At 38.3% G+C, this 12,647-nt stretch overlaps 1 protein-coding gene across 6 annotated transcripts in view; it reads right to left on the bottom strand.

Moving 5' to 3' along the window:
* The window catches only part of NEBL (nebulette), a 336,480-nt gene that overhangs the window by 68,435 nt on the left and 255,398 nt on the right, over positions 1-12,647 (bottom strand). For 4 of the 6 annotated variants that reach the window (XM_057304697.1, XM_026478970.4, XM_057304696.1 and 1 more), the window contains 2 exons: positions 3,536-3,649; positions 1,655-1,756 (listed from right to left, as the gene is read on the bottom strand). The exons of the other annotated variants lie outside the window; for them this stretch is intronic. In XM_057304697.1, the coding sequence (XP_057160680.1) occupies positions 1,655-1,756; positions 3,536-3,649 (216 nt within the window). The remainder of the gene's footprint in view (positions 1-1,654; positions 1,757-3,535; positions 3,650-12,647) is intronic. 6 annotated transcript variants of the gene reach the window in all.

Here is a 12,647-nt window from a genome sequence, read left to right as displayed (position 1 = left end):
TTTCTCTGCTAAAGCAGTGATAGAAACAATTTATATTAAGCTATGATTTTTTTCACCATATAAAAGAAGGGTCAATATTCTTGAAGAAAATATTGCCTAGGACTGGCCTGTATTCTTCAGCTACCAAATTTTTTAATTACCACCATGATATTTTTATAGTTTTATTTGCACACAAGTCCTCATGTCCTCAGGAAATCTAGCTCGAGGACGGATGGAGAATAGTCAAGGGCAGATGCCACTCCATGATCAAAATAAGGCTGGCAAAGACTAAACGTGAAGAAAGCAGCAGGCTCAGAGAATAGAAACGTACCGACTTCTAGAAACTTCCCTATGAATCACGGGAAAATGTGAATTTGAAAGAGACACTCAAGGAGCGGAGAAATGTGTGCAGAGGTGGGGGGGATGAGCCTTGAAACGGCAGGAAGCATGAACGAAGTGTGCCAGACCTGAGCCTATCTCTTCACCTGAGAACCCCTTATGCCTCCTTGCACGCCCAACGGACAGGAAGAATGGCAGACTGCTTTCCCTCCCAAGACCTGTGATAAAAGTCAGTTAATTAATTTTCAAATCTCCGTCAGTATGAATTATTTACACACGTAATCCACTTCAAGAAGGATGACATCAGTGGAGAAAGGAGGATTACAAAATAATGAACAGAAGTTTCAATGCATCAAAGCCAAAGGCAGACATTTTTAAACCTGAATGAAGCTGTATCTCATTATTCAATAGTTTGGGAACCAGGGCTGGACTACAGATTTGTTTTTTGTTTTTTTGTTTTTTAAATCCAGGACTGTAAACATATCTTCTGAAGACCATTATTTTCACATTCCTTGCCCAACATAATTTTCCATCTGATGGTACCTGGCCCAAAGCAGATATTCAATACATCTGGATAATTTTGAGCGAGCGAGTGACCGTGTAATTATTAGAATAGGTGCAGAAATAAATTGAGGTCAAATTACAGTCCATCGTCACCCTGGGCCATTTGTGATGTCAACAATGAGGCACAGGTGAGCCGGGCTCATCAGTAACGAGAACCGGCAAAGTCAGGGTCCACACATGCTAAGTGTTTGAAACAGCATCCAGGAGGTGAGTTCTGATGGAATGACCACTTGGCAATGTGCGCAAATATTTTCATTAGGACATGAAAAAAACCACTCGTGCCCCCTACTTGTTCTAAAGAAAATGTGGAAACCCTCACAAGACTAAAAGTAGAGTGTCAGTGTAACATAGGACTTATTTTCAGAGATAATACAAATTAGACTAAGACAATTTTGTATGTTACTGGGGCCTAATACAGACACTCTGCTCTAATCTGCATAAAATAAAAGATCCTTGATTTAAGCCTGACCTTCAAGTGGTTTCAATCTAATCGGGAAGAAGAAAGACAGAAAGAACACCTGTCCGTGGCTTTGAAGCATAGTTGTTCAACAAGCAAGTTTGCATTCAAGAGATGTTACAGAGCTAGCAAGAACCCCCTTTGTAAAGCGACAGCTCTGGTGGGATTTAAGCAAGCGGGCCACTACTTTCCAGTGAGTTAGTTATTCAGGGAGGCGTGGCACCCTGGGCGGAAGCAGGTGTGCTCATGAGCCCTGCAGGCATCCTGTTTCCGTGGAGACACAGGGCATCTCTAGTTGCCATCCAGTACACTTACTCGGCTGAGCATTTTGCTGGTTTTCAAAGCATGGTCTAAAAACAGGTTTGGGAGATCTGAGACTGGCTCGTGCATACTTTCGATGTCTTTCTTGTACTTCACCTATGAAAATAACATGGAACAAAATACCGTCTAGGAGAAGAAAAAGTGCTTTTGCATTATCGCCATCATTACTTTTAATACACCATAAAGTACCGTTTAGTGGTGAATTAACAGGCGAATTTACAAGTAGCCACTAGATGGTGCTCATTTACTACTGAATGAGTAAAAAAGTTACTTCCGGGGACTTGACCATATTTTGATAATTGCTTTTATCGTTTACTTATTTTAAAAGGGTGATGTTCACAGAATCAAGTAACTTTAATAGGCATTCTCTTTTCAAAACAAAAAGATTAGCAACTTTATTCTTTAGAAATTGCTACCATATTTTAATTACCCTTTGGAGCAATTTCAGGGCTTTTGGTGTTTTTCATCCTATTGCCTTATAGAACTTTTCCTTCTTTTTTTCCAATCATTTTGAAAATATAATAATATTAGTAATCATACTAAAATACTAATAGAAAATATTTGATCATTTACTGTGTGTCAGACACTTTCCTAACCACTTTACACACAGCATGTATTTAATCACCACAACATCCCTAGTGGAGAGGTACTTTAAGTACCTCCATTTTACAGATGAGTAAACTGAGGCACAGAAAGATGAAGGTATAGTATTAAGAGGTAGAAGAGGATTCAAATCCAAGCAATCTGATTCTAAACCTCGTGCTTCCAAGCACTATGCTCTAGGTTCATTTAAGTGTATTCTAACTCTATTTGCTTTATTTTTTACACGCACACAGGCTAAAAACAAATAAGAAAAGGAAAGGATTCTGATATTCCCAGTGATCCCCAAAGACCCATTTTATTTATTTATTTTTTAAAGATTTTATTTATTTATTTGATAGAGATAGCCAGCGAGAGAGGGAACACAAGCAGGGGGAGTGGGAGAGGAAGAAGCAGGCTCCCAGCAGAGGAGCCTGATGTGGGGCTCGATCCCATAACGCCAGGATCACGCCCTGAGCCGAAGGCAGACGCTTAACCGCTGTGCCACCCAGGCGCCCCAAGACCCATTTTAATTGTTGGTAACAAACACAAGTGAGTTAAGAAACACAAATAATACCTAACATCCGGCAGGAGTTGAAAGGTTTACGTGATCTAACAAAGCAACAGTTCAACAATTCTTCATCTCGATATGTGGAAAGGTATCCCATGCATCCTTCAACTATAGCAACGTGGCCCATTTTCTCCCCTGTTTCTGTTTTCACACTCTGCCTAATTTAATAAAAATTTAAGGCATCTTTTCTTGTAAACTGAAACTTGATTACTTTTAAAAAACATAGGATGAAACCAAATCTGTGAAGAAGTATTTCATAGCATTTATGTAAGGGGTAGGAAAGAAGCCATAAGCCGTTACAAGTGCAATTTCTGAAAATTTCCTTATTATAAACTATCGTGTACTAGGTTGTACTTTACAGAAGCCCAATTTCCTGGCCATAATTGCCTGAGTTAACTATTGTCATAACCACTAATTTAAGATATTACACACTACTTTTTTTTTTTTGCAAAACTCTATAATCTATTTCTACTCTTGATCACATATAATAGTTTTATTAAGAATACTATTCCTACTTATTAACTAAATAGCAATCAGTAACCATTAATAGTAACTTACAATAATACATTTTTCTCAAAAAGGCTTCCGGAAAATACGCTTCAGTGTTTTCAACTAAAATTACTTGGAAACTACATGATCTTGATTAACTGTAAGTTATTGCAATATACTTGGATTCTGGGAAAAAGCAAGAATCAAAAGATACTGAAAATAATTGAAAAACTTACATCGCTCACCAATGCGGTGGCAAGCTGACTTTGCCTAAAAGAAGCACTTTCAAGAGGATTGTAATGATGTTTCTTTTCCTTCATTTCATTATCAAATTTTTCTTTGTATTTAATCTGCCATAAAAGAAAAAAAACAGGATAAATTAAATAGCACATTCATCTTTAAACTTTCAGAATGACACAGTTGATTTTTAATTAGATCAGATAAAAGCTACCTTAAAAACAAATGGTAGCAAAGTTGAAATTCCTGGTATTTTTCCCCTGGTAAAGCTTAATTGGGCATAAATTTTTTTTTTATGAAAAAACAACCTCTACTTGAACATTGATCATAAATGCAATTAGGCATGAATTCAAATCCTATTAACAAGAATTATACACTAAAATCTCAGGATTTTTAAATGTCAGTTTCCATTTCTGCACTCCTGTAATCTGTGATCAATTAGAAATTGAGACCACAAACGAATGAAAGTCTATTACATTTAGAAGATGGAACCTGAGCCCCAGAATTTGAATGCGAATTTTCCTAAGGGAGTTATTCCAAATACGGGACATGGTTCGGACTACGGGTTTTTCTCATCATTTTCCATTTGTTCAAAAATTCATTTTTAGGGATTCCATTTTCTGAGATGTCCTGGCTCTATTTAATGTCAATTTTTATTCCTCTGCCTCAGCTCTCTGCAGTTGTACTCAGCAGCAAACTACCTGTAATGTGCACCCTGGATTATTTTTTTCCCTTTTTAAAGTGGTCTTAGGGCAATCGAAGAAAGGATTATCCACTTATCCTACAGGACTATATAATTCTCTATGGATAGAGAAATATGCAGATGTCGGTTATGATAACTACTTGAAATATAGATACAAATTCCTTACCAAAAACAAAAACCAAAAAACTAGTTACTTGAATCTCACACACCCTTGGATGCCTGTCTCCAGGAAAGGATACACAGACCTCAAAAGCAGAACTGTTTTGTTCTCTTGGAACATTTTTACAACATTTTGTGTTCTTACGGCGTTCTCATAATGTACCTTTATTCATACATCTTAAAGCCCTGCCTTGGAGTAATTTTTATTAAGAAGCAATTTGGGAGTGGCTCACATTATCTTGTTTACTCGAGTGTCTATTGGGTGATGTCTTCCTCAAGGACACATGTCTGATACCTGTGAGGGAAATAGCTAGTGAACATCTTGGGGGGGAATTCGTTTGGGAAAGATTCCAACATCCTTTACGGGAAATATTTTCTGTTGCAGTTCTAATTGCTAGCAATAGCTTTCTGGTAGTCACATTGCCTCACAAATTCAAGCAAAACCTCATTTATTCTAATTAGTTGGGAAGGACTCTGTAAAACAAGAAAAAAATTCTGATTTTATACAAATAAATATTTTATGTCTTGAAATCAGGGACAATACCACCAATGAAATAAATCTAGATTTCATTCACTACTTTCCACAGTAACTGGTACCACATCAAAATCTTTCCCTACCTGGTCCTCCCCTAAATACACAATTCCACTCCGTTAGCACTCTCTGCGTCCCTCTGCTAGGGCACTCTTCACCATATTTTCCTCTATGCTTTTGTCTCTCTAGGTTATTGGTGCCCCAGGGATATTTACTTGACAATGAGAGAAGACTCTCTTAACTGACTTCTCCCTGAATGGCACTCCTGACTCAGCCAGATTCACTAACAGTCTCCACTTACTGAGTAAAACATTCTAACTGATGGCCTGGGTGCCCTGAACATGCTCAGCTGGTGGGTACTTAACCCATCAACCAATCCAGCTATGTATGCAATCGTGGCTTGCATCACGTTTTCCTTCAGTTATTCGAATTCTCCAACCCCGGCCACCATGAGTGTCTTAGTTACGTATTAGCTAAGAGGCAAAAAAAAGGTTATATCCTCTCTGAGAACAGAGAGCCTGTCCTACTGTCTGCACACAACACAGAGGGGGTGGAACTTGGAAATGAGCCCAACGCATTCTCACCTGCTAGGAAATCTGGCTGTTGTTCTTCCTAAGTGAAGGCATGTTTCTGGAAAGCAATCATCAATCCACATTAAGATGGCTCATCCCACCTCATGGTAGGAACTCAACACAGACTCAGCGTAATGAGTAGAGGAAAAAGGAATCATCACAGTGTGCATTGGTGATTGCTTTTCAGAAATCCATGAGGTGGGATGGGTTCCTTCCTGAGGCTGGGAGTGCGACCAAGATACACTCTGTCAAGACTGGAGCCAGTAATCTTTCCAACAGCAAACCTGACTGGATCACACATCCTTAAAAGTGGTTTAAAGTTACGCCCAACACTTCTACTCCCATTAGGCAGGATATAAACTTGCCAAAAGTCAACTGAGTTTGTCCCTAACCTCGTTTATGCTAGCTGTGTTTATCATAATGACATCATTTAATTTAATACCGCAAACACTGACAAACTTACTATGAAAAAGAAAGCTATCCCTATGAAAACTACGTTATTTCCATGAAAGACTTAATGCAAGCAGTTCCCTAAAAATAAATGGCTATCAAATTAAGGGTAGTCAAGACAACCAGAAAAGTCAGGAGTGGGATATAATAATATAATAAATAATATATAATAATAATAATAATATAATAAATAATGTAGAAGGTTCTGGAACTCAGGTAGATTGGCAGTATGTCTTTGAGCAAAATGTCTTTCAAAATGCAAATCATAGACCAATGCATTGTGATTATAGTTTGCAAGAGAAACAACACAAAACTCCAAACCACAGCTTCATTTGCAAAGGAAAAGACATTTCACTACATCCAAAGGTTGGTGAATAAATGTACACATACGTGTTTTGTGTTAAACAAAAATGTTAAGGTACGTGTATGATCTTTGTACTTCCTCCTTCAACCAACTTCTTCATTTAACTGACTGACTACAGGTCTGAATAAGATAAAAGGCTTCCACTATACATATATTATTATATATATACATACATATATATGTACATATGTGTGTGTGTGTGTATATATGCATGTATGTATGCATATGTGTTTATGCACCTGTGCCCACTAAGTCCCCACCTGTGAGTGAGGCCCTGGGGACATGCAGCAAGAAATGAACTTGATCGCATCCAGGCATCACTGCTGATGGTTAAGCACAAAGACAAACTCTGGAATGGTGGACTGGCTATAACAACAGAGGGCAATGACAACCATGGAGCCGTGTTTTGTGGCCGACCCTCTTCAAGTCTTGGGAACTGAGGGTATCTATGTTACGGCTTGAAGAGAGTGTGCTTAGTGAGTGGAAGGGGGGAAAGGGATGAGTAGGGGGCATCCTGCTAGAGTGTGCCCCAGAGGGAACAGCATGTGGAAGGCCAGAGAGAGGCACACACAGCATGGTCAAGGAATTTAAGACCACAAGGGCAGCAGAAGACGGAGATTACAGGAGAGACTGGAGGGCTGGAACGACCACGTCCTACAGAGCCCTGTAGCTGTCAGGGATCTTGGTCTTCATCCAAAGGCCAGTTGGAAGGAAATCATTTTACGCATGTCTGTGACTTGAGCAGATTTGCTATTGGAAGGATTTCTGACTCCAGTCTTGACCGGGTGTATCTTGGTCACACTCCCAACCTCAGGAAGGAAACCCTCCCACCTCATGGTAGGAACCCAACACAGGTTCAATGTAATGAGTAGAGGAAAAAGAAGTCATTGGAATGAGGATCGATGATTGATTTTCAGAAATATACCTTCACTTGGGAAGAACAAAAGCCAGGTTTCCTAGCACGTGAGAAAGTGTCAGGTTAATTCCCAAGCTTCACCCCTTCTGTGTGGCCTCTGCCCCTAGTGTAACTGTGCCGGCGTACAGAGAGCACGAAGGGTTCTCTGTGCAACAGGTGATATAAACTGTTTTTGCCACTTAGCTAATTAGATGGTCATGATGCCTGAGTGGGAGAATATGAATAACTGAAGGAACACTCGATGCAAGCCAGCCTTGCATGGCTGGATTTTGATTAGATTTAAATAGTTCAATACAAGCAGAACCCTGCATTTTTTTCACCTGATGTTTTAAAAGATAAATTTATAGTAATACTATGCTGTTATTAAAGGTGAGTTTTCCCTGGAAATACTAGATGGGACTATTTTCTAATTTTGGACAGATTTTAATTATCTGTGTATGTCTGCTCTCCCATTTGACTGTGAGCAAGGAATAGATCTTCATTCATTTTTTATCCCTAGTGCCTGGCATAATGCTTTGACTAGAACTGGCACTTACTATATGTTTATTAAAGAAATAGATAAATTAATGATGAAAATGATAGACAAAACCTCTTTTTTATGACTCACAAAATGAGCCACACCCTGAAACAGGTGTTGAAACTCTAAAGCTTCTCTAATTCTCCAAGTACACACACACACACACACACACGCATATGCACACCCACTCACACACACACACCCACTCATGCACACACACAGTCACTGTTAAATTGATTGAAACTATATGCCATTAGGAAGAAAAAGTATGTAAAAGGAAATGAAAAACAATAGATTTAAAAATATGATATTGAAACTGTATTGCACTTTACAGTTTCTGCTGGACTTCTATTCACTCATTCATTCATTCATTCATTCATTCAAGAAATATTTATGTAATGCATACTCTGTGTCAGTTACTGGGCTCAAGAGTGTTCTACTGAAGAGACTGAGAAATCCACTGGTAACTGTGTTCAAATATTTGAAAAAATTTACAAATGGCAATTGTCCTGCTGCAGAAGGTAAAGTTAGTACTGACAGGCAGAAGTTTCAGCCAATAAGATTTCTGCTGATTATAATGAAAAGAAGTTACATTTTGGCTAATACCTGTTGGATGTGCAGAAATTATTCCAATGAACATTAGAAACATTTTCCTGAAAGCCTTCTCTGATGTCCCAAAGTAGACTATGTACTGCTGATATATCTTTGAAACACCCCACATTTGCCGATCACACAGATCACACCGCTATAATTTTCTGCAAAACTGTCTGCACCATGGGTCTTCCCCATTAGAGCTTACAGCCTTCACTGGGGCTGGATCTGTCCTGTTCACCCTTGAAAATTCAGCCCCAAGCACAGCGTCTAATGTGTAATATCTGCTTCGGTAACTGTTTCGTTTGAACAAACACATGGATGGATAATAATGCAAAGGGATTCTTTCACTGAAAGGCAGGACCAGGTAATTCCCATGGTGTCTTCAAATTTTGATATAGCCTTGTGATAGATTTTGATGAGAACTTTAGTTTTTTTCATTTCTTCAGCATATGTTTACTTATAATGATCGTTTTTAAGTTTTAATATCCACCTCAATGCCTCAGGATCATTCTTTTAAAATGGGAAGATACCAGTTTTGAAGGATCATCTAAGTATGTGATCCTACTTTCAAAAGTTGTTAGCATTCTATCTGTTCAGTTGGCATTTCCTAAGGCATTCTCTGTATTAACCTCTGTACTGGGCACTGGTTTTACTTCTTCCTGAGGATAACAAGCTTACCTTTAGGTGATATAATCAGAAATGATCAAGTAGGCATTGCTGAACACTAGAGATCACAGAACTGATGTTTTGGGGAAGAATAATAAAAATCCCAAATTCGCATTCTTTCAAAATATGCATGGGAATTTGGTAGTGTCACATGTAGCAAGCACTGGTCAGTTTAGGTCCCAATGAGGGTGGACTGGATGCATAAATTACACATCTTAGTAATAATTGGGCACATAAAATAAGCTATGCAAAACAAAATGCCATTCCAATGCAATATTCTCCTGAAAGTATTTAATAGAAGTCTGATATCTTAAAAATATAACAAACTATAATAAAATACTCTCGTGACATTACTAATTAAGCACGGAGTAATGCAAATGATCCCAAAACTTGTGATTATACTTCATGCAAAATCATGGTTATATCTGCATGGAGGCTTGAGATCCATTCACACCCTTTTTCTGCCCATTCACACTCTTAATTCATGATTCAAATATAGAAATGTATTACAAACTCTCTCAATACCAAATTGTCTCCCTCAGACTTACTCATCTAACTGGCACATGACTCCTCTCTGGAGAACTTTATTGTTGAAGATTTCTACCACTATTATGCATTGGGCTATACACCTAAGACTTGAATTTTAAAATTTTGTCTAGACTTTCCAGGTTATTTCTGTAGTATGAAATTAGTTATTTAAAATATATCTGTCACTCCTATCCTTGTAATAAACGTAGTAAGAAGCAAAGTGCTGTGAAATTTCTTTCTCTCTAAGCTTGAGTACTCCGTGTGATCTGCTTCAAAGACGCCTAAGGAACAACAATGCAAGGGTTTCCATCATTAATTAATAATAGAGTAAAATATCTGCATTACGTACAAAACACACTTAGCAGACACTGACACCCAACTGTTTCTTACCTCTTGCTGTAAGGTTTGCACATAAATGAAGTGAGAGAAAAAATGGTTTCAACGGGTCCCTTGCTCACCTTCTGACTCATTCACTCACTCACTACACATAAACACCCAACATCCTATCCTATTTTCAACCCACACTTCACACATCTGAGTGTCTATCTCTTCACCCACACTCACATCTCCAGAGTCAATGCCTTCCCTTGACCAACTGGTTTCTCAATACCATTTGAGAAAGGGAGAAATAGTGTTGGGTTGGGTAATTTTGCTCCAGTTTTAAGATAAATGTTATCCCTTATGTCTAAGTCAATCACTTTGGAAATAAATGAAAAGTTATTTACACTCATGACTGATTTTATTTACATTATAAATGTCAAATCTAATGGTCCTGATGTTTACCAACCTTTTTTTTTTAATATAGGAAAGGTATAGAGGATCATACTCCTGAAAGTTTATAAGGAATTTTAACAGATCAATCAGGACTTTCAGGGGCCCACACTTGGAGAAAACAGTGGAACAGTTAAACTACAACAATATCACTTAAATTCATTCCTCATAACTGCTTCAGGACGAGGCTGTGTTTCAATGATCTGAAGCCTGACTTCTAAACCCTGTAGTTCAAAACTTCGCCACAAGGGGCGCTAGGCTTCACATCACCACCTATGGCTCAGATTCAGAATCAGAAAAAGGCAGAAAAAAGCAGACCCCAAAGGATAGCTTTTAATCACAGCCAAAGAAACAATTGTTAGGGGGAAAAAATGGAAACTTGGATAAGTATACCTTAATTATCAGCAAAAATGAAAAGTAAACCAATAAACACAATGCCATATCTCTATACCTCCAATTTTGGATGATACTGAACTAAAAGCTGTCAAAGAAGAGAGTATAACCAGATTTTTATGTAGAACTTGCCATAAAATTAATAGTATTTCCAAGTCTGAATTTTACACAAAATCATATCCCTGTCAGCGGGGAGCCTACTTCTCCCTTTCCCACTACCCCTCTCTCCCACTGCGCTCACTCTCTCTCTCTCTCTCTCAAATGAATAAATAAAATCTTTAAAAAAAAATACACACACATATATAAATATGTGACTAATACAAATGGTGTTAAGAACAATAAAGAAAAAGAACTGAGAATAAAGGAGAGAGAGAAATACAATTTAAATTGGCAACTCAAATACATGACCTTGAAGCCAATACTTGGGTGTAAAGAGGTTCGTTGGGAGAGTGCTTGCCAGGAAGGGAAATGGGAGATTCTCCAAACCAGTTAACATCCCCATTCAATCTGAGGATAATATTTATAATTAAATTTTAATGGCAATCTAAAATGTACTTTTTATGTTTCAAACCCATTCTTATCAATACATCACATGCAATTTTAGAACAAACACTAGTTATTATAAACACAAAAGTTTCCTTGATGTTATAAAACTAAAAGAATTTCATTCATCACGTAGATAAATTTCCAGTAATAAATTAAAATGATATATGAATATATTAACAAATTAACTGCTCTTAGAAGAATTTTTTAAGATGGTGGCTTCAACAGTTACTCCACTAATATTTAAGATACTTGTAAATACACCAATCTCATTAGCTTGACACATGAGATTTCACTTTAATTTTTTTTACTTATTTTCTCTTAATTACTTGACCATAATTGTATGTGCCTTCTAAGTTTAAACAGGGAAACTTTACAACTAGGGGGGCAAAGCTATTGTACAGGAAGGGTTTTGTGTTTCCACTACCTTTTCTGGGTTTCATCCCACAGAGCATAATTTACTGGTAAATTGGGAGAATTCTACCCCTTGCTTTCTCCTTCTCGGCAGCTCTTAGCACCACAAACCTCGAGCACCACCTCCTCACTGCCCCCTCCCTCACACAGTGCTCCTGCCACCCCACCGTCTGCTCTCTCCTTCCTGCACCTGCCCCTGCCCCCAGGCCCCCTGCTCCTTGCCATTCCGAAGTCACTTCCCTTCTCAGTATTTCTTTGCCTTTGAGCACTCCTGTATTCACAATCTGACATTAGGTTAGGAGCAAGAGAATATGTATGTGATCTTCGGAGTTGCCAATGAAAATAATAAACCATACTTTCTGCCCTTGTCTCTAGTTCATACACCTGAAAACACAAATGGAACACATCAAGTTCATCCCAGAAGTCCTAAATATTCATCTGCCCATTCCTTTCTTCTGATGAGTTTCTACACTATGAGAGCAACAAGCATGTCATGGAGAAAACAAAGATGACAGATATAATGTAACTCGCAAATTACAACCTGCTTAGGTATCTGATGGTTCAGTCGCTAAAGGATTTGGATTTTTTTTTAACCTGTCTAAAAACCGAGATAGGAGCAAATGGTAGGATTTTTGGTGACTGAATTTGAAATACCAAAATAAAAGCTCAAATACCAAAATTTTCTGCTAAGAACTCTCAAATAAGGGGTGCCTGGGTGGCAAAGCGGTTAAGCGTCTGCCTTCGGCTCAGGGCGTGATCCCCGCGTTCTGGGATCGAGCCCCACATCAGGCTCCTCCGCTATGAGCCTGCTTCTTCTCTCCCACTCTCCCTGCTTGTGTTCCCTCTCTCGCTGGCTGTCTCTATCTCTGTCAAATAAATAAAAAAAATCTTTAAAAAAAAAAAAAGAACTCTCAAATAAGATCATGAAGGAATGAATTTCAGACTGGAATCTAAAGGCCAGAGTCTATTCCTGCTTCAATCTGTGCGTG

This window comes from Ursus arctos, unplaced genomic scaffold (assembly GCF_023065955.2).
Source record: "Ursus arctos isolate Adak ecotype North America unplaced genomic scaffold, UrsArc2.0 scaffold_30, whole genome shotgun sequence".
Lineage (NCBI taxonomy): Eukaryota > Metazoa > Chordata > Mammalia > Carnivora > Ursidae > Ursus > Ursus arctos.
This window is presented reverse-complemented; position numbering and strand designations above follow the sequence as displayed.